This window comes from Giraffa tippelskirchi, chromosome 11, assembly GCF_054371585.1.
Source record: "Giraffa tippelskirchi isolate mGirTip1 chromosome 11, T2T-mGirTip1v1.2.pri, whole genome shotgun sequence".
NCBI lineage: Eukaryota > Metazoa > Chordata > Mammalia > Artiodactyla > Giraffidae > Giraffa > Giraffa tippelskirchi.
Window position 1 is genome coordinate 60849419 of NC_137285.1, and position 23304 is coordinate 60872722.

Consider the following 23304-nt stretch of genomic DNA (forward strand, 5'->3'; position numbering starts at 1 on the left):
CTACCCCATAATTACAGGAAGTATAAAGGGGTAGGTTAGAAAATTATTTCCTATTAAGTTCTGAAAAAATTCACTGCTAAGGATTCAATTAATGACATTCAAAATAGCACTGAATTATGAATCATATGGTTGTTACATTTGATATTAATTAAAAGGAATATACCACTAATGATTATATTAATACCAAATATCTCTTTGTAATTAGCCTATATCATCAGTATTTCTCTAGGTATATTTATCTAAGCTTAAGAAGGTGAACAAAAACTAAACAATTATTAAGAGTATTGATGCATGAAAACCCTATAGAAAAATAAATTTTTTTTCAAATGCCAGTTCTAACAAATTTTGATAAATGTACTGATTTTTTTCATAATGAATATTTTAGACCATTAAAAACCTGTGATTCCTATAAGCACAAATGACATTAACCGCCCCTCCCCAGTCATATAAGCTAGAGCATCTTTTAAAGAAATCTGATGTCTTTTAGTGTTCAAAAGGGTAAGAATAACATATTAAATGACTTCTCTAGTTTAACACACCAAAGAAAAAGGATTTGGAGATCCTAGTTTGCGGTGGCTTGGATGAACAATATTAGGTTTTCAACTAAAATTCCTGAAAAGAGCAAGAATACATTTCTATTTCTCTACTATGAAATTCAGAGTATAAAAGTCACGTTCAATCAATATACAGAACTAGAAAGTACCTATGAAAACCTACACCATGCTACATTTTTACTTCTCATCAGTTGAGTAGGTAATAAATGACAAGCAAAAAACGTAGCGTGATGGAGTGGAAGACATATAACTGCAAATTTTGTTTCAACAAAGATTTTTGTCAATAAATTAAAGAGGAAAGATATTTGGATCATAGTGGCTCCAAGATAGTATCACTATTACATGAAAGTTATCCCCATCCATCCAGCCAACCAACCAACCAAAAAGCCTCTATTGAGCCTATACAGTGCAAACGGCTAGAGATAAGGAGATATCATCTCCATTCTCAAAAGCCTCAGTCTAGTATGTATGAGAAAAGGACTTTGAAAAGTTCAGTTCCGTTTATTATAGTGTCAAGTAGATATACACCTATTGCACTTATCATTCTGCTGACAGAGGCCAAAATTAAAGAGGAATATTTTTCTCCAATAAAGCTAGGTTTTCATGATTTTCGATATAAGATGTTAAGATTACACAGGCAAAGAAATATACCTCACGCCCTATCCCAGTCCCCCCGAGTCTCACTTCCCTGCTGTTATACAAGCTTGCTGCAAATAGGAATTTAGTTGAGACAATGCTTTAAGCCATCCATTTCTTATGAAATTACTCTTGAGTGATATTTGACCAGTTTTCTTTATTCCATCTTCTATACCCAAAACTGTTTAAAAAAAAAAAAACAGCTCCCATACCCCAAAATCAATTGTAAGCATATACTGGGAAATGAACTTTAATCAAAGACAAGGTAAGTCTCTCCTCCGTTACAGAACCCCACATGGTGTTCACATAATGGTTTCATCACTTAACTGCCTAACTTTTTGGACAATGGAAACAACAACAAAAGCAAAAAAGTGGCCCAGCATATGAAACTCTCCTCAAAAACAGAAGAAAGTTATGAACATTGTTGGGAAAGTGTTTTACATTTCCAATGAAATTCTATTCCATTGATCTGTTTGAAAGATTGTCTTCAATCAATGTATTTGGCTTCAGACCATAAGCTGTAATTGATTCGGTCTCACAATGAACCACTTTTTAGCTTTAAGACTTATCTTAAGCCTGGAGTGCCTAACAATGGATAGCAGGAAAGTGGTTTTTTATTTACTCTAAAAACTGCAGGGATGAACTAGGGGGAAGAAAACAACCCCAAAAGTATTAGCCTTCAGATTCTCAAATTATTTTTAGCTCCGATTATATTTGGAAGAATGAGCTGGGGGTTTGGCATTGTTTCCTATCTTAACAGTTGCTCTGTATTCTGAGATATATATATGTGATTCATAATGTACCACTGTAACAAGACACAGCTTTTATATATTACTGGGGTAATGCAAAGAAAATGAATTTTTCTTTGAGTACCAGTAATTGTCAAAAGAATGATTACAGAATCAGAAAATGTGCTTTATAATAACCCTGTTAACATAAAGTATACACAGAGGAAAGAAATAAGTACTGCAGGTATGTGAGTTAGTTAGTTATATTAGCAAGGTTTTCAGGGTGGTTTTGGTTCTTACGACTAAGATACATCAAATTTTAACCCCTTTCAGACACTGGGACAAAGGGAAAACATCCGGCAACACAGGAGCATTTGGTGACTGTGAGCTGATTCACCACATGCTCACCAAGGCCCCACTCGTCAATGAACTACTCCCTTCTGAAACAAGGCTTTGCCCTGGTCATAAGGATAATGCTCTCAAGCTGTTAGAATTAATTTGAATGTCAAAAATGAAATTTAGGTTACCAACCATAGCCTGGGAGTTACAGCATGTAGAATAACAAATGTCCTCTTTTAAAACTGAAGTGGAAAATGAAGAAGCACGGTTAATTTACTTGTGCGGATGAACGCAGACGTCCAAGTGCGATGTCCGCTTGCGAGTGTCCTTACGCTGCCCTGTCACCAGACGCTCTGCCGGGGGAAGGGCCTACCTGCCTTGCTCCTGCCTGATGTCCTCCTTGGTAGAAACGTGCTCGTGGGTTTCTAATGGGAATGAAAGCTAACTACAAAATCAAGATGTTTTCTGCTTTCAGAAAATTCTAGTATACCGTATACAGCATCGATATTTCTTTCAGTTTAAAAAAATAGTGCAAAAACATATCTGATAGTCAAAGTGAGAGTTCAAGTGAGTTTTTGTGCCAAGGAGCACAGTCAAGCATCACCTTTAGCTAATTTATAAAAACTGAATGTACGTTTTGGGAAATATTCCAGATTTTCCCATCAGTTCTCCACTCATCCAGTCATCATCGACAGATTCCAGCTCTGTTATTATGTCTCCAGCCTGTAGGAAAACAGGAATTGAAAATAATTATTAAGTTTCTGTTGAGTGTACATATGTTAAGCTGCTTCTCTTCCTCAAACCCCATTCCTCTGTCATTGTCACCTTTGTTGCATTTCCAGGTTGTATTTTGTGCCCCTCAAATTCACCACTCCTAATCTAAAATTCTTCTTTAATAAATAAAAATACCACCTAACATAAGTACATATATATATGTGTATATATATATATATATATATATATATATACACACATATATATATATATAAAATTTTTCCCCAAATAACAATTACTTATCAGGCACCCACTACGTGTCAGACACTATTCTGGGCACTGTGGATACAGCCATGAAGAAAGACCTTATTCCAGAGTTGGGAGATGAATAACTGGGCCAGCAGAGGAGGGCAGAAAGTGTGAGCTGCCATCGCATTCGGGCAGTCTGGGGAGGCCTCATCCAAGGTGACACGCGAAGGCTTGGTGATGAGAGGGAGCCATGTGCTCACTGTCTGTGTGCCTTGTCCTTTTCTAAGCACTTTATGGGAACTAACTCATTTATTTTATTTTTTATCAAACTAATAACAGTGAAAATTAACTCATTTAAACAATACTGCAGTCCTAGAAGTGGTACTATTATTTCCCCATTTTTGAGAAATATTTTTATAGATTTCCTTATTTTATAGAAAAGGAAACTGAAGCTCAGAGGGATTACGTGACTTGCTCAGTGCTGTGTGTCTGGTTAGTGGTAGAAAGAGGATTCAAATCTAGAGTGATTCCAGGGCCTATCCAGGAATCATAATGGATAACCTAATGTTAACCATTAGGCATGATGTCACCACATTATACAGTCTGCCTTTTTACTCAGAAAGGTTTCTAGTAAAATTGCCTTTTCTCAGCCTCCTGAGCATTTTGTGCCCTACATGTATCCTTCCACATAATGGCATTCCCCTCTGCCATTTGGCGCATTCCACGGCCTCAATATTGACCTGCATTCTTCCCGTCCCTGACTCAGCACATGATTGTCTTCCGTGGGCTAGTCAAAAGCTTGTGTGTCTTATTCCTGTGTGAATTATACTGTCTCAACAGATGAAGTTTTGAAATTATCCCCTGAAACTATTTTGTTCTTTATGGTTTCTAACCACTTCCTGGAACCTGAGTTTAAGATTCTATAATGGTCCAAGAATACCCTGGGTACCTTTAAGGATATCTTTATCAGGTTAAATGGATTTATTTGTAGCCCTAGGACACTACCCTTTGGGAAACTGGTTTGATTTAAAGCCATTCTTAATGGAAAATGGAAAGGGAAAATGCTGACTATCCAATGTCATTAGTTTACTCTGCTAAAATATGTAAAAATTTTGGCATTCAAAGTTTCTGTTATAAGTTCCTTCTGGTTCCTAAATTATAATCCTTGACTAAAACTATTTTTCTTAGCTCTGGTTCATACATACATATATGCCACATCTGTTTTCTGAGAGCTATGACAATTTAAAAAAAGTTTTATTTACTAATATTCTGTGGATATTGAATAAAATATTAATGATCAACAATACTGAAAATGGTACAGCATCTCTTAACTAAAAAACTCTAGAACGATCTTGCTTACAGTCAGGCATTTGTAAAATGAAGACAACCTATTTTCTGGATGATTATACTGACATAACCTAAACAAAGGCCAAAACAATACCCCAAAAGTCTGAATCCAGAGGGTTCACTTGCAGTAACATTATACTTGAGGATAGAAGGAATTAATTTTGAGCCATTGACTCTCAAGATTGAAAAGGACTAAGAAATTAAAAAGAGGGAAAGTAAGAAACATATAGGGTTACCAATTATAATTTTGCATAAGAAATATGTATCATTTACTAGTAATATTTTATAACAGAAAGTGAAAGTGAAGTCGCTCAGTCGTGTCCGACTCTTTGCGACCCCATGGACTGTAACAGACGACATTTTAATATGAAAAAGAAATTCTCAGAAGAAAGTAAACTCCATCATAAAACAGAAAAGTTAGCAACCTTATACTGACATATCTCAGCATGCTCACCTTTCTCCATGGCTCCCCTAAAGCCTCCACATCCCCAGCCATTGCTGTTTTCCTCATTTTGTTGTACACAGGTGTAAACCTTACTTGGGTGCCCATTGTCTTAAGTCTCATCTTGTCCAATCCCTCCTGGATACTTTAATTCCCTCTGTGGCATCCCTGCTCTAAGTATCTCCAATGATGGGGAATTTCCCCCTGCCTGACACAGGCTCTTCTGACGGCATCTGGCCCAATACCACAGTACTGGGTACTTTCCTCTGACCACAGTCCACCTGTGGATGTGGAAAGAGGATCATGGAAGTATTCTGTTTAAGATTAAGGTTAGGCTTTAGGCTTCTTAAGAAACCTCCTCAAAGTACCTTAATCTTTCAGGATCACTATCCTAAAGTCTATTCAGTATCTCTGTGGACAAGACTCCAGGGCCTTGTGAGGCACTGCTGCAGAGGCCAGCTGTAGTAGGGGCCACTTGACTTCCCCACTGATTTCAAGACATGACAGTGGCAGGCTGCAAGGGCCATGCAGAGGATCATCCCTTATTTACTTTGGTTGAGCTGCGTGGCATCATGGGGTCTTAATTCCTGAACCAGGGATCAAACCTGTAGCCCCTGCAGTGGAAGCACAGAATATTAACTGGGGGACCACCAGAGAAGTCTGAGGACCATCCTTTACTAGGGCTTCCAGTGAAACCTCCAGCATTAGTGAGATCGCATGTCATAAGGCTGAGGAATAAGGAATTTGTTAGGCAACTGTGGGTCTAGCAATATCAATAAGACTTTAAGCACCTAAATGCTCTGCTGTTAATATACATTTGCCCTAGTCACTTCTCTAATCTCATCCTTAAGAACGAGGGTCTGAGATCTGTTCATTTTTGATCAATGATCAATACTCCATGCAAGTGTTCACCCTTCAGTGGAAGACATTTCAAAATTTACAGCTGCTTAATGCAGTTACAAAAAAGATACACATTCTGACCTTGAAGGAAAGCTCATCTTCATTCTCCCCATGGAAATCATACAAGGCTTTGGCCTTCCTCCCCTTCAGTGATAAAGCAGCCATGCCTTTTGCCTCAGCTGTGAAGACACCAAAAATTCAAATACATAGAAAGACATTGACTAAAACACAAATCAAACATTTTAAGAAATCCCCTTGTCATTTCCAGGACATAATATTTTCAATTAATTCTGAATTTATTTTAACTTGCAAAAAGATGAAGGATGTTCTCTTAGCAGAAAAAAAATTATACAAAATATATTCAGGAGATAAAACTATCCATTATTGATTAAAGGCATCTTTATCTCTATTCCCCCCATAACTTTGACAGATTATACGCAGAAAGTTTGCATAACCTTATGAATTAACTTTCAAATATAGGCAAACAACTTAAATTGAGCATGGCCAGAGAGAAAAGAAATCTGTATCATTTCAAAGGTCTTGGGGTCCCCTTGGAGGGTAAGAACCTCCCAGGCAGCGGTGGTACCTGGGCAGGGCCGCACGAAGACCGCGGGGAAGATGCCCTCCCGGTCCCGCAGTCTGCCCTTGTACCAGTCGGAGTCCACTCGCTCCAGGATCAGGATCCGGTCTCCCCTCTTGAAGGATAAGTCCTCACTGGTCTCTGCCAGGAAACTGTGCAGAGCTTCGCACCATTCTCCACAAAGATTGTTCTCCTGTTACAAATCAGTTTGGTAAGAAATGCGAAATTTATTTCAGATTAATTTTCACAAAGCTTAAAAAGTGGTGGCAAAAAAACTAAGGGGTCATAACATTTGAAAATCTGAAGGGAACTGGAGCCCATTATACAGAGTGAAGTAAGCCAGAAAGAAAAACAACAATACAGTATACTAATGCATATATATGGAATTTGAAAGATGGTAACGATAACCCTATATGCGAGTCAGAATAAGAGACACAGATGCATGGAACAATTTTATGGACTCTGAGGGAGAAGGTGAGGGTGGGACGTTCTGGGAGAATAGCATTGAAACATGTATATTATCGTATGTGAAACAGAACACCATTCCATGTTCGATGCATGAGACAAGGGCTCAGGGCCGGGGCAATGGGATGACCCAGAGGGATGGGATGGGGAGGGAGGTGGGTGGGGGGTCCAGGAAGGGGAACACATGTAAACCCATGGCTGATTCATGTCAATGTATGGCAAAAACTATTACAATATTGTAAAGTAATTAGCCCCCAACTAAAATAAATAAATTTATTAAAAAAAAAAAAAAAAAGAAAGTCTGAAGGGTACTTTAAATCACTCAATACCTAACGTCACTGATGAGTTTCAGAAATAAAAGCTTCCAGTGACTTTTTTCTTAAAATTCTAAATGACACGTGATAAAATTTGTGACTTTTGCTTTTAAGGGATATATAATGCTTAAGTAAAAATTTTTTTCTAATTATGGTCTATGACATTGTGTGTGCTAAGTCACTTCAGTCGTCTCCGACTCTTTGCAACTCCATGGACTGTAGCCTGCAAGGCTCCTCTGTCCATGGGATTCTCCAGGCAAGAGTACTGGAGTGGGTTGCCATGCCCTCCTTCAGGGGATCTTCCCAACCCAGGGACTGAACCTGGGTCTTCTGCAATGTCTTCTGCATTGGCAGGTGGGCTCTTTACCACTAGCGCCACCTGGGAAGCCCATGATCTATGACATTAGTTACATTAAAAAATTAGATAAAAGTTTATCATATTTGTATATAGTATTTATGACACTATGAAAACATTCTGGCAAACATATAATTTTACTTTTTTCTTTTTTTTCGGCCACACAGTGCAGCTTGTGGGATTTTTTTTAATTAATTAATTTTTTATTGAAGGATAATTGCTTTACAAGCTTGTGGGATTTTAATTCCCAGACCAGGGATTGAACCCAGGCTCTTGGTATTGGAAGCCCAGAATCCTAACCACCGGACTGCCAGGGAATTTCCAAGCATATAATTTTCAGTGAAGATCTTTACCTAAATTAGGAAGGATCAGAATGGGCAGTCTGTTAATTCCCAGGTCTCTACCTGGTGACTCAGCAATAAAGGATCTGCCTGCAATGCAGGAGATGTAGGTTTGATCCCTGGGTCGAGAAGATCCCCGGAGGAGGAAATGGCAACTCACTTCAGTATTCTTGCCTAGAAAAGTCCATGGACAAAGGCGCTTGGTGGGCTACAGCCCACGGAGTTGCAAAGAGCTGGACACAAGTGAGCACAGGACTGAGCGCTGAGCACACCCCCTGGCCGAGACGTTATCAGATTCCACCGCCCAAGACATCGTTAGTTCACACTTCTGACTTTACAAGTCACAGTTCGCTCCAAGGCTGGCAGGATGACTACCTAGCGTGACGGTTCATGCGCCAACAAGAATGCTTTTTGCTGCAAATACATCATAAGAAGGTCCTGCTCTGTGACAAGGAGTCTCTGCCAACTCGGATGGGAGCCCTGTGTTCAAGAAGCTCAAGCAGGGAGGCAAGGGTCACACTAACATCAAAAGCTCAGAGCCAGACGGGCCTGGGTTCCAGACCAGTTCTGTCACTCCCCGTTAACACAGGGCATGACGCTTCACTACTCTAAGCCTCAGCTTCACCTTAGGGCTCACGTGGGGATCAAATGAGGTAACGCATGTAGACTGCTCAGCATAGTGCCTGGCATATCTTAAGTTCTCAACAGTTAATGGCTTCAGAGAAAAACTCAAAAATAAGCAAACAAAAAACCCTAACCCTATCCTCTTGTACCTGCACTTGAGAAACCAACTCTACAGAAGAGTACTTGTCACTCCTGAGAAATAGTGGCCACCATGTGAACATTTCCTTTCGAAGAACTGTGGTCACTTTCTTTCCTGTTTGACTATCAGTGGGGGATGAAAGAATTGAGACACACAGCCCAGTGACCCTGACGCTGAGACAAACAAAGACCCCGTCGGGCTCACTCTTCTAAAATCTGCCACAAAAACCATGGAAGTCACTCACATTCCCATCCACTGTGAACACTTCTGAAGTCATGCTAAACACTGAAAATTTTAACACATTTTTTCTCTCTCTCATTATAAAAATAATACAAATGTTCCTGAACATTTGGCGAGTTAGGAAATGTATGAAGAGTGGGAAAAACACCCATCTATCTATAATGTTAACCACCTATGGAAACTGAATGTTAACAACTTAAATACATTTCCTGCTAGTCTTTTTATGCTGTATATTCAATTTTACTATATGTTTTCCTCCCATTTATTCCTGACATTTATTTTACAAATCTAGTTTTTCATGGCCTCAGAACATTTTCCCAATAATGGCCATATTCAGGTTATTTCCAATTTTTTTATGTTATAATAACACCACTATGACCATCTTTGAGACTGAAACCTTGGCTCATTTTTCATCTTTAGGGTGAAAGACAAAAACAATGATAACAATAATCTGTGCTTTTCCTCTTTTAACAATCACATACCTATAATTACTTGTTTGCTGTTGTATTGAATCTTTGATTAACTAGATATGCTAAATGGTATTTTACTGTCTCCTTACAAGGCATTTCTTTGATTACTGTAAGGTCAAAAAACTTTTATAGGGCATTCCCTGGTGGTCCAGTGGTTAAAACTCTGTGCTCCCAACACAGGGAGCGTGGGTTTGAGACCTGTTCAGGGAACCAAGGTGGCGCGGCCAAAAAAAAAGCAAACCTTTTTTACTGTCAGCCACTTATACTATCTTGTTCATGAATATTCCAATAATGTCTCTCTCCTCGTTAATTTTTATCAGTGTTTGTATGTTTTGCTAATTCATTTGTATGATGAGCTCTATGAGCAAGAAAGATATTAATCACCGTTATGTACCTCAGATATCTGCTACATGAATTAAAAAATTAAACACGTTTTTCATAATTATGATTTTAATAGTCCTCCCAGAGATAAAACTTGGCTTTCACCACAGTTATCTATTCAAGCAGCCTACCTGAGAATTTGCACCAGAATCTTCTTTTTTGGTCTTTGGTGGTACTTTTGTGCCTACATTTTAAAAGAAAAATCAAAACTTCAGATGTAAAGACCACACAGCATTGGGGAAAAACTTTGGGAGGAAAGTAAAAAGTCTGGGATTCCAGATCAGTCTTTTCACGTACTGGCTACTAGCTTTGCCAGGCCAGTACAAACTACTCTCTCTGGGTTTTTTTTTCTTTACTGTAGACTGAAAGAGGAAATACACTAGTTATACTCTATGGGCCATTTCTGTTTAAAAGTTGGTGATTCTTTTTTCTGCCATCTCTAATATGAAGGTTCCCTGATAGCTAATATGAACGGCTTCCCTGATAGCTCAGTTGGCAAAGAACCCGCCTGCAATGAAGGAGACCCCGGTTCAATTCCTGGGTTGGGAAGATCTGCTGGAGAAGGAATAGGCTACCCACTCCAGTATTCTTGGGCTTCCCTTATGGCTCAGCTGGTAAAGAATCCGCCTGCAATGTGGGAGACCTGGGTTCAATCCCTGGGTTGGGAAGATCCCCTGGAGAAGGGAAAGGCTACCCACTCCAGTATTCTGGCCTGGAGAATTCCATGGACTGTGTAGCCCATGAGGTCGCAAAGAGTTGGACACAAACTGAGTGACTTTAGGAAAAAAATATGAACCTACTGCTAATTATCTAAATCACAAAAATCAGCTCTTTGAGAGACTGCCACAATAATGACTATCCCCAAAATGACGAATACCATTTAAATATCATTTTTCCTTCTACCTTAAAAAATATGGCAATATGGGTTATTATGCAACTTAAGTATTAACCTACTACGCGGTTTATTTGAATTAGGATAGTACACAATAAAAAACCATATTCTCTATACTCACTTAAAACATTTGTACCAGAGGTGGTATGATCCTCAGTGAGTTCCACAAAGTTAAGGGGGAAGATCCCAGATCTGTCTCCAAGTTCTCCTCTCGCCCACTCATCATTCACGTACTCTTTAAGAATAATAATTTCTCCCTCTGAGAAACTTAACTCGTCCTTCTGGTCTCCAATATACTCAAATCGAGCCACACACCTTGGGCCTCTGAAGAAAGATCACATTTGTGGGTTAAACTAGGCAGTACTAACTTTCAAAATGCCTGGAAAGCCTCATTTAATCTTTCAGTGAATATTTATTTTGTATTTACTTTGGAACAAGATATACTAGGCATAATTTAAAATTTCCATGAAAAAGAGTAAGCTACATTTCTAAATGACAGTCCTTACTTTGTAGATATGAGCCTATTTCACTCAGAAAGGCTAAAGTCAAGGTTTCTAGTACATGCAGAATGCCAGGTAAGCAGCTGGTGGCTGGTCTAGATTGTCACATCTTTTGATTACCTTTTCATGACAGAATCTCCCCAGTCTCCATGCTTTTGTATCCCTGGGCCACAGTAATCCAGGGCCGAGTCTGAACCCTCTCAGTCATAAACGCACTGAGTTTAGAAGTGTTAACCCTGAGGATCTCAGGGCAAGACATCAAACTTCCATGGCAGAAATGCAAGGGCGTCAGCTGGGGAGGGTAGATGCTTAAGATATGTTGAACCAGTGAGTTCTGTATATAGATGAATGGTCTTCAAAACTAGGAGGTTCAAAGAAAACACCCTCGGCATATTATAACATTTAATCTTATACCTAACACTGTTGTTCTAAAATGATTTTTGTATCTCCTTTAAAAAGGCTTCATTTCTGAGAATTGCAACAATCCTTAAATGATCTGCAATTCTGACTGATAATAAGATAAAAACAGAGATGAAATTGCATCCCTAGAAGACATGATTGAATACCAAACCTTCGATTTGAGGCTTCAGAAAGGAAGTTTCAATGTCAATGACTAAGGAGAGGCAATTGCCTGAAAAGAAAAGGTTGGTACTGGCTGCAATCAAAGTCTGATTTAAGTCAGGTCAATGGATCAACGGCTATGAAAGCCTATTTTTTAAATTCAACCTGCTGACACAGTAAATACTGCTTAAAAACAGGAGAAAAGCTGAACCTGAAACAGAATTCAACTATTACGGCCTCAGAAGTTTTCTTATTTGTGATAACCTTTGCATTTATTTTCTGAAGCCCTCAGAGAGCATATCTTCTTATGTCTGACCTATTCAAAGACAGGTTTACAGTCTTCAGGAGGTACTGAATTCTATTAATTTGCTCATTTAACTGGAATATAAAGTTGCATTGCGGCAATGTTTTCAATCACAAAGGAGTTACAGTGATGCATAAAAGGATACATAAATTCACAGAAAGGTCTTCAAACATAAAAGAAGACTCCTCCAAATTAACTCCTCCTTTACTTTCTTCTAGGTCCTCTCAAAAACAAAACAATACAAAATACCTAGCAGATGTGTAGACTTCATATTTCTATTAGGTTTAAATATTTTCTATCGTTGGAGGAGAGAGTGGGCTCTCATCTAACACTCTGAAATGAACTGTCTGAGGAGACACACGTGCTGACAAAGCAAGAACCTTTATTTGAAAAGGGTGCCCGGGCGGAGAGCAGTAGGGTAAGGGAACCCAGGGGGACTGCTCTGCCACACGGCTGGCAGCCCCAGGTTTTATTGTAGTGGGGTTAGTCTCCTGGTTGTCTCCGAGCAACCATTCTGACTCTGGGTCCTTCCTGGTGGCGCGTGGATTGCTCAGCCAAGATGGATTTCAGCAGGAAGGATTCTGGGAGGTTGGCAGGCCATATTATAGGCTGGCATCTCTTCCCTCCTTTTGGCCCCTCACAAATTCGTCCAGTTAGTTTTATAAGACCTATTATGGGCAGGTGTCTCCTCCTTTTTTTGGCCTCTCCCAAATTCTCCCGGTTAGTTTTCATGCTTCTTATTGGGACCTCCTATTGTGAGACAACTCGTTCAAGTGGTTGTCATCATGCCTGGTCAAGGTAGGTGGTTTTGGTCAGTGGTTCTCTAACACTATGACAAAAATATTTGAACTTTCTAGAAATTAGTTGGTAGATAAATACCAGAAGGCCAACACAAAATGCAATGGATGATGAAACCTCTCTATTCAGACAAGGTTAGGCTGTGGGAAGCACCAGGACAGACTGTGGCTGTCTATATGCCCTATATTGATAGAGAAAGTTGCTACTATCAGCATGCTGCAATTTCATCAGAATTTTTAAACAAGTTGTTTTCCTCATAATTAAAAGACACACTTAAAATCTGAATAATCATGGATCTGAAGTGGTAAAGCTTGTTAATTCTTTATGATATAAACGCTCACATCCTTTGTATTTCGTGCAAAAGAACACAAGTAAAACTTACTTAACACAATGAGATGAAATGGATTCCCTTTTCCCATTTCCTCCTGGAACATCAATCTAGTAAAGACAAAAATCAAGGCAACAATTGTATTATTTCAGATTTTCATAAAGATAAATTTAAGGCTAAGTAATTAGGAAATTTAAAACTGAGGTTAACCAGTTTAGCTAGGTATTAAATCGGCAAAACATACCATAGATGTTAAAAAGGTATGAAATCCAGAATTTGGGTTTTGAAAAAACTCGGTAACTTGTGATGTAGCCCTCCTTGTATAGCCAATCAATCTTCCTCTTAATTGCTGGAATAAGCACATTATGTCATTCCCCCCTAACTGGGGTTCTCTATCTCATATCCCCTAAGTTGAAAACATCAGGAGAGAAGGGCTTAGCATAGAAGGTAGGCATCAGGTACTATCTGGACACCTAGTCAAAGTGTTGGTAGAATTCTGCAATATTTCCATGATCCCAAATAAAATCTTTTAATCAGACTTGTGATTCTCTCCATTTTCATAATTCTGGGCCATTTTTTCCCCTTCACTCTAAGTAGGGAAGGAAGAGAGGACTCAGCACTCAGTGAGCGTCTAGGGGTGAGCACGTTATATAAAACCTCATCGACAAGGCTCAGTAGAGCTAAGTTGTGATGAAATATTTGACCACAATGCACTAAGTCAGAAAACTACTTAAAGCTTTGAGGTTTATATTAAATTAATCAGTGCCCTTCTTGATGAATTCCAGAAGTTTGAAGTTTTAAAACAATTTTTTAAACTTACAGGCTTAGAAATAACACACCAATAATGTGGCAAATTCAGTGTGACTGATTTCAGTGTGGTAATTGTGCTTTTTAAAGTACTGCTACACTGGGCAGAAGAAAAATGAGAAAGAGCGTTAAAACTAACATTATTCTTAATATTAATTTAGAGAATGTGGTTGGATTTCTCCAAAGAATCAGGGTATTTATATACTAGACAACTTGTAAGACCCACATTTTGTAATTCAAGAGACTCAACTCATTTATACTTGAAAAATATAGGTTATCTGTTATGTCTGTTTGCTAAGTTTCTGATGTAATGGAAAATCATTTGCTTCCCCTCCTCAAATAAGCCATTAATGCTCAACTATTTAAGCTAGCTTTATTGATATTTTTTAGTATCAATAAGTTATATCAGCAACTGAGTCATTCTCTTCCCATTGATATAAATGCTCACGTGGCAGTCTTATTTCATCTCTGTGTTTCTCAGCCATCCAGGCTTAACACTCAGGGCTCTGCCATAGGGGTCTGCTTTCACCAGTTAGGCTGTGAGGATGTATAAAATTCTGACACTTTAATATAATATTTCCCAGTTAGATTTGAAACTATTATGTGAAAAACCATTCCCTCCAATGAAAGTACTTTAGTATTGCCAAATCTATTTTTTTAAAGAATCTTTTAATCTATTTATTTATGGCTGTACTGGGTCTTTGCACTGTGCGGGCTTTCTCTAGCTGCGGTGCACGGATCCTCACTGTGCTGGCTTCTCCTGCTGCAGAGCACCGGGTCTAGCACATGGGCTTCAGCGGTTGTGGCACATGGGTTCTCAAGCTTGGCCTTGGTAGTTCGCCACACTGGCTTAGTTGCCCACAGCGTTGAGATCTTTCCAGACCAAGGACTGAACCTTTGTCCCCTGCATTGCAAGGTGGATTCTTAACCACTGGACCATCAAGTAAATCATATATATATATATATATATATTTAAAGATGGAAATAAATGGGAATGGAAAGAATGAAAGAAATCAATATCGATATGAACTCCAAAGAAAAAGAGAAGTGGTACCATAACCTCAGAGAACAAACATTCCTATAGGACAATCTAGTATCACTTAATTCTTGTTTGCTGAATGTTTCAAAGAATTAACATACACTTTCAAGTGTTTATCAACCCTCCAAGAATAGCTGATTCACCAGTGGACCTGCAGTAGCTTTTTACCTTAGGATTTCAGATGGCATTTAAGCATTAAGTTCTAATACTCCATAACATATTAATAATTAACCACTATCTAGTTGAACAAACCTATATTTCTGAATTTTTCAAATACTAAATGAATTAATGGGAGAGACAGAACCAGAAGCCAAGAATCTAGGCATCTGGTTATTTTTTTCAAACTGTAAATTACATGGAATCCACTGAATATATGACCGATTTCAACATGCACAACCTACTTACAATCACTTTGACGTAGTTGGCTGGAAATACACCAGTCTGGTTTCTACATTTCCCTCTGTACCAATCTGTATCTATTTTTTCCAGAAGATAAACAATTTCTCCAGAAGTGAGGCTCAAATCATCAGCTTGCTCTGTACGATAAAATTATAATGATGATCAATTATCCTGGTTGCAGAGCTGATTAAAGCAGAGCACAACGTAGCATTTAGTTCTGTCCACCAAGGCAGTATGTTCTACTGATTCTGAGAACAGATTATGCTAACTGAATTGACTTTAAAAATATATATATTTTTCTGGATATTGCTATTATGAGTTCCCCCTTTTAAGATCAAATGAGATATATTTACCAGGCACTGATTGATAGGGAATGCTTAAAACACACACACACACAAAACATTGTGTTTGCCAATGATTCTTCCTGTGCCAATATCAACGTCTGCTGAATACATATTTTAATAATGAAACAATTTTATAGACATGGTATAATATTCACGATTCTCAACCATGCTTAGAAATCATTTCAATCTCAAAATACTAAGGGAGTCCTACAGCTCTTTAGCACATAAATTTACTCACACTGATAAAAATCAGTCTAACAAGTGGACAAAAAAAAAGGTTATAAATAAATCTGGAATTTATTTTATTTGAAGCCTTGGATATAAAAGGTATTTAAAAATTGATTAAAAAAATGTGTATTTTCATTTCATAAGTAATAGCTGAGCTATGTGCGTTGGTTTTACAACCTTTAGCAGAAAAGAACTTCACTTATTAAATCTGAATTAATATCATTATGTTGGGAAAGAGTTAAAAAGTTTCCAACTGGTAGGCAATTTGCTATTTGTTCATGTGTAAGGGAAACACTCTTTCCTCCTCTCTCTCTCTCAAAAGGAGTATCAAAAGCACGGGTATGCAGGTAAGCTTTCTGGAATGGCTGGGTGCAGTCAACTCTTCCTGAAGGTAGTGTGATGGACACGATGACCTGTCCAGTCCAGGGCTCCATTGGTACAGAAAGTGAAGACAGATGTCCTTGAGAGGTTAACCTCGGGAGGATGCCCGGTCCTGGATCCTAAGGTTCTGCCACTTTATCATCTATGTCCTTACCTGCTGGGAAATCATGGAGAACGACAGCGTGAGGGGCACCACTGTCGACAGGCTTCTGAGGGTAGCCTGGGTCCTGCGGGAGCAAACACAGCAGTAAGTGGAGTGTGCATGATGGATGCTGGATTCATTCCTCACTCGGAGACCTTTTCTTTTTTTCCTCATTGAGGTCCTCTTGACACAATTATATTAGGAGTACAAGGTGCAAACCACACAGCTGAGCCAAACAAAGGAATCAAGACCAAGTGGAAAAGGTGTGAGTCCCTGCCAGAGGAGAAGAGAGATAACTCTCAATTATGATACCCTCCAGCATTTTTCTTAAACTGAGAGAGTAAACAAAAGGAAATTAAACTTAAGCTTTTGTTGGTTGTTTTTGTTTTTTAAAGCAGTATCTATTCTACCCTGAGGTAGTCATTTTTGACCTCTTTACCTTTCAAGGATCACTTTTTCCATAAACTGTGATCAGGACTATACCTTAAGAACAAGACCTTAAAAGTATTCTCTTCATTAAGATGGAAAAAGAAGGAGGTTCTGCAATTGACACTCTTGCCTTTTGTAATGAAAAGAGCTAACAACTTTTACAAAAGTATAATTCACAAAAAGTAAAATCCATTTCATTTATTACCACTTAACTGAATGCCTTCTCTAATTTGAAAGCCAATGCTACCTCACATGCCTGGCCTGGATTTTCTATTTAATCTGAATGGTTTATTCAATAGTAATTCTAAGTAAATTAGCAAAGAGAATTCAATATTCTCCACCCATCTAACCAGCTGCTTAGAATGGCCAGAGGAGAAGTCAAATTTGAAGAGTGACCGTTTCCTAATGACAAGCAGTTGTTATCCACATCATCATCATCATCCAATCTGACTAATGGATATTATTTGGAATTATAACTTAATTTCTTTCTTAAATGAAAGTGATTTTTTGTGCCTTTCTCGTCTCTGCCCTCCTTCAATGGCTCCTGCCCATCAGGGGCTGCCCCTCTCCTGACCACGATGCTCAGCTGGTCATGGTCCACTTCCTTCACGTCCGCCCTGCGGCTCCTTTGTGCAGCTCTTTTCTGAACCAACAGTAAGGCACCTGCGCAGGCACGCTGCCTTCTCTCACGTCAGCTGAACATAATGCAGGAAGGGCTAAGGCAGCCTGGTGCATCAGTTTGCCAAAACAATACCAACATTTCCTTAGAGGCTGCTTAGTGCTCTTCCCTAAATAAATGGCATAATGCGAATTTCAGGGATTGTGGAAAGGAACTATGAGATATGTTAAGCCTGGAGGGGGTTTAAAAATTACTATTTACCCAATTTAGTATATGTGTGGTTTTCATTTTTTTCTGATTTACATCTGTAGAAAAAGGGATGACTGCTCCAATAAATGGTGTTAGGCTAGATGGCTTTACATCTGGAAAAAGTGAAGTCAGAGGCCTACCCAACACCAAACACAAACATGGGCCTGCAGATGGACCAAGGCCTACCCAGCAGCCAAAGAGGGTAGAAGTGGGACAGTAGGCAGCCTGTGCCGGCCGCTCGGCCTCCCCTGCCTTCTGGGCACGCTGTCCCTCTGATGCTGCTCATCACCTTGGCCTGGCAGAGGGAGAGTGAGAAGGCAGGAGAACAGGGCTGGCCACAGGGGCAGGAACAACTCAAGACCACTCCATTCGAGTGGATATCTGGGAGGAAAATCTAACATATTTCAAAGTTCTTTCTAGTCTGACTATAATAGCTAATACTAATGAGTAATAAGAATAGTTAATATACACTGTTTGCCTACTATGCACTAGTCACTATACTAAGCACCTTATAGGTACTAAATTACCTAAATTAATTAGCTCATTTAATTTTTTAAGGATCTCTGAGATATAAGGCACATGCCATAAAATTCAAGCATTTAAAGTGTACCTAAGTTTAGCATGTTCACAGAATTGTGCGGCGTCACCACGCTCTAACTTGAGGACGTGTTCATCACTCCCTCCAGAAGCCCCCCACCCCACTGGCCATCACTCCCCTCCCTCTCCCCCAGCCCTGGGCAACCACCACCCATCTACCTTCTGGATTTATGTATTCTGAACTTTCATATAAATGGAATCATAATGATAAATCAATTCTATGATCAACTCTGAGGATTATCATATCTATTTCACACATTGAAATAATGAGGTTCAGAGAGCTCAGATCACTGCCTCCGGGGGTTGGGGGGAGCTGAGGCCCACAGCTGTGCGGGAGCCATGGGAGGGCCGATCCCCTGCCTCTCGGCTAGGACAGCCCAGCCTCAACTCAGAATGTGCAATGTCTCCTGTTGACTACGGCAGGGGAGAGCGTAACAAAGTTTTAGAGATACTTACCTTCACACTAGGCTTTCAGGTAGGTTTTACTTTTCTAAAAGGGTAATGTTAGCCATGACCCAGAGCCTAAGAGAGGTCCCACTTAGGTTTCACCAGCTGTGGGTCATTGGTGGTCACCTTTCTGCAAGGTAACGTTCCAAGTGACAAAACCGTGAATGTGTATAAAAGTACAACTTGTAATTTTTTCAGCTTCTATTTTTCATCAAGGAAAGCTTTCTGACAGTACAATTCCCATGGCTGGCCACCAATGTGTCCAAAAGAGAGGAAGAACAGTGACAGATGGGTGATGCTGCCTCAAAACAAAGAGAAAATGAGCGACAGAAGAGCTTTTCCCGTGTGGACTGAAGTCAGAAATTTCAACATTCCAGCTGTAGCCAGCATAACACATATCTTCTCTACTCTCTGCAATTCGAATCTTTAGTTTCTTGGCAAACCTCAAATGATAGACTGCCTTCCAAGAAGAACTGGATGAGATTACGAAAACTAGGATGAATGATAAGCCAAATACTTTAACTTGGCTTAAATGACTGATAGGTCTCATTTTTCATGTTTGCTACATTACGGTATAACAGATAGTGAAAATTTAACTGGATACCTAAGAAGCTCTTTAAAAAATATGCCTCTATAAATTGTTCAATGGCATTTTTCTCGCTCAACAAATGACCTTCAATAATCATTGTATTCTCCTAGGCTCCACAGATTTGTTAGCCCTAAATTGTGACTTTAGAGTGTTGTAACATTTCATTTCATTATTTTACGAGCTATGATCAGAGAAACAAGGTTTATACTCATCTTAAATCTTACAGGGAAGTTTTTTAATGTCAGCCTTTACAGGGCCCTCCTTAAAATAATTATCCATTCTGCTAGAAAACCATTCTCTAGTACTTTGGTAAATGTATTTACATTATTTCAAAAGTAAACAGCTCTCACAGTTGAAAATTAATGACCGAGTGTCCTGGATGCTGTAAGTCAGCATGATATGAGGACGGCAAACCATATGGTAGTCTCTCTGTATCAAAGTGATTAGTATGGCAGTGGCAAGTCTCTTAGAAGTAATTTATTCTTAAAATGGAATCAAACGCTACTGTAATTTTTACTCTGGTTAAAATAAACGTACTGATAAAAACCTGAGGATGAGCTATAATTAATAGTTCTATGAAATGTGCTGCCATGTGTGATATGAGGATGGTACAGTATTAATTCCTCACGTTCGGTCTGCTGCTAAGATGTTCATCAAGTGGCGTGATGATCTTCATCTGAGACAGGTGAACTCTGCCGGCATCGTCTCCCTTCCGGCACTCCAAGTAATTACCTTCTGCCTGCTTCAGTATCACCAGGACGTCCCCACGCTGTAAGGTACAATACCACTCTCTGAAGCAATTATTATTTAATAAAACATTATTACTTTTTCCACATTTTAATCTTTGGAGCCTAAAGCATTTAATAAAGTGTAAAATAGTAACAGAGGCCAGCAAATTTTTAAAAAAATTTGTCAGTAAAGAAGGAGCTCTACTTTACCTTACACGAAAGTTCTCCAGGGTTTTGTGGGACAACATCTTCATTGGCAATTCCATGAGGCACAGACAGCTTGAACATAAACCAATATAAAGGATTATTCATAATCAAATAACTGCGTCCTGAGAGGCCAATCATATGGGGATTTGGCACATGCGCCTGCAGCACAACTTCCAGCAGGTGAACCTCCACTCAGCTGCCTCAAGCTCAGGATCTAGTTGGCGGGGCTGCCGTTTCTCAGGACACGCCGAGTCCTCGGGGGCTGAAGGTGGCCTAAGGTCCCCCTTCACAGTCACAACCGGGAAGTCCTACTCCACAGCACAAGGCCCCTCCACCAGGTTCCCAGAGCACCGTGAGGGTGAATGCCCAGCACTGACCTCACAGCCTGCAGTTCAGGGGGTTGATGGGGGACCGGCGTCTCCCGTGTGGGGCTGGACAGGCTGCTTCTACCGGCCTTCAGTCTCTTTCCCTGCAGTCTCTCTGGGCCAAGTGTCTATTTAAACCCATTTGGCTGCCTGACCTCAGTCATTCCTAGTCACTCAGCCTTGTCTGATCTTAGAATGGCTTTTATGTCTGTAGCCTATTCTGGCCAGAGGACTCTGCTCCCTGCCTTGGTAAATTCTGGCTGATGAGCATGGGTCAGAGGGCTGTACAGTACAAAAGGTGTACCCAGGAGATGTGATCACACAAGCTCGTGTACAACAAGGAAAGGGAGGCTGCACTCAGGAGCAAAGACACAGAGCATAAGGGTGCGGCCCTAGGAGGCGGGGAGGATGGGGTGGCTTCCAGCAGCTCTGTCAGAGCGTCAAGGTGCCAGAGGTGACCCTGGGGAGCAATTTAATGGTGGGGCAGCCACAGGACAGATGAGGGGTTTAAGCAGTTATTTTGTAAAGAGACATACTACTCTAATATATCATCATTTTGATTTATTAATTTCTTTACTTTTCTGGCCTGGAGAATTCCATGGACTGTATAGCCATGGGGTTGCAAAGAGTTAGACATGACTGAGAGACTTTCACTTTCACTTCACTTTTAAAGTTATTCAAATGCTTTATTGACATTATATAGCTATGCTAAGACCTATAAGCAAAATCTGATACCCTCAATGAGGCTCTTAACATGGAACAGCCAATGTAATTAGAGACTTTACAATTAGTAACATGATTTTCTTTCTCTTTTTTTGGCTGCACAGGCTGGGCTTTGTGAGAGCTTAGTTACCCAACCGGGGATTGAAACCGAGCCCCTTGCTGCTGCTAAGTCACTTCAGTCGTGTCCGACTCTGTGCGGCCCCATAGACGGCAGCCCACCAGGCTCCCCCGTCCCTGGGATTCTCCAGGCAAGAACACTGGAGTGGGTTGCCATTGCCTTCTCTGGCGCCCCTTGCAGTGGAAGCATGTAGTCCTAACACTGGACACCAGGGAAGTCCTGTAACACTATTTCCTTAGTATGGTGTAACGGTAAAGAGCATGGGCTTAGACCCAGTCAATCTGTGTTCAAATCTTGGCTCCACCATTACTGGCTTTGTGATCTTGGACAGGCTATTTAATCTCTCTGAGTATTATTTTCTTCATCTGCATAATAGAAATAATAATAGTATCCACTTCACAGGGTTGATGTGAGGAACAAATAGTTGTTTAATATATATATAAAGTGCCTCAAATAATGCCTGACTCATGAGTATTCAACACATCAGCTGCTGCTTTTATTATTTTTAAGTAACCTATCCCAATTAAAATTTTATCAGTTTAAATGAATATGAATATATAGGAATATCCTACCTCCTTCTTATCTGTCTATATCGTTCCCTTAAGAAGAGGGAAAAAAATCCTAAATGGTTTAAAATGAAAACAATTTCCAGCTCAGTGATGGAACTGTAGAACAACATGAAATGAATAAATGCTGTTCTTGTTAAAAGCTACTGTTTTACAATTGTTTAAAAAGCGCCAACACTCCTGCTCCTTATCATTTTAATATGCTCTAGATTTCATCAGGTTAACCTGACCAAAGTAGAGAGAACACCTCAACTCCAAAGACAAAGGCTTAAGGTCACAGGATAAGAAAAACATTCAACGAGAACAAAATTAATATCTCAACCACCTTGATTATTGATGAAAACTTCTAACTGGTAGCTATTAAATGGACTATGATAATCAAGAAAGTGGAAAATGAGGGAAAAACCATTTTAATAAGAACTTTCTTTCCACTTCACTTCAAATTTTACTCTGTAGGCAAGGCAGATATAAGATATAAACTATACTGAGATGTGAATATAATATCTGTCAGATACTCCCATCAGTATAACCTACTGGGTCAGGTTTTTCAGAGTTTCTGTTTGGTCAAGCCAGACAGCAGGTTGCAACCCCTGTCTGCCCTGCTTACTTTTCCTATGTTTCTCCTAATAATGAAACTGTGCTTTAAAGACTTAGGTTTTATCACAGCCTACTTGTCTAAAGCACTCTAGCGTCAAGGGGCAATTACACATTTGTCTCACCAATTTTTTCTAAGGAACAGGAGTCTTATATATACTTTAGGACAAACCTCTGGACCAAAAATATTTTTAAAAGCTACATTTACCATATACTTCCTGTAGAGAGGGTGTCCTGGTTTGGGGCGCGGGGGCAGTACTGGATCTTGATTTTTAAAGACTTGACTCTTGGCTTTTGAGAGTCCAGGTGCCGAGTTACTTGGTTTTTTCTGAAGATCCATGTCAGAAGAAGACCGATTAAAAGGCAGCTTTTTATTTGATGTTCTGGTTGCTGGAAGTTTAGGGGGAGGTGGTCTCTCAGGAGCCCCCTTGGGAGGAGGCTGCCGAGCCGGTAGGACTTTTCCATTTACAGGCCTGAAATTCAATGTGGCAGCTGTGAGTCAGTGTTTGATCGATAGTAGGTTCTGCTTTGT

The 23304-nt window shown here is 39.6% G+C and overlaps 1 protein-coding gene across 50 annotated transcripts in view; it reads right to left on the reverse strand.

Annotated features, from left to right (window-relative positions):
* Window positions 1-1035: 1035 nt before the first annotated feature.
* SH3D19 (SH3 domain containing 19) overlaps window positions 1036-23304 on the reverse strand; it is a 196931-nt gene continuing 174662 nt past the window's right edge. For 45 of the 50 annotated variants that reach the window (XM_081543972.1, XM_081543959.1, XM_081543954.1 and 42 more), the window contains 11 exons: window positions 22981-23245; window positions 20410-20478; window positions 20100-20240; window positions 16554-16626; window positions 15453-15583; window positions 13256-13311; window positions 10832-11034; window positions 9950-10002; window positions 6496-6682; window positions 5991-6088; window positions 1036-2980 (listed from right to left, as the gene is read on the reverse strand). In XM_081543972.1, the coding sequence (XP_081400098.1) occupies window positions 2873-2980; window positions 5991-6088; window positions 6496-6682; window positions 9950-10002; window positions 10832-11034; window positions 13256-13311; window positions 15453-15583; window positions 16554-16626; window positions 20100-20240; window positions 20410-20478; window positions 22981-23245 (1384 nt within the window). In that variant the 3' untranslated portion in view covers window positions 1036-2872. The remainder of the gene's footprint in view (window positions 2981-5990; window positions 6089-6495; window positions 6683-9949; window positions 10003-10831; window positions 11035-13255; window positions 13312-15452; window positions 15584-16553; window positions 16627-20099; window positions 20241-20409; window positions 20479-22980; window positions 23246-23304) is intronic. The other 5 variants (XR_014069341.1, XR_014069340.1, XR_014069342.1 and 2 more) reach the window with 2 other exon arrangements.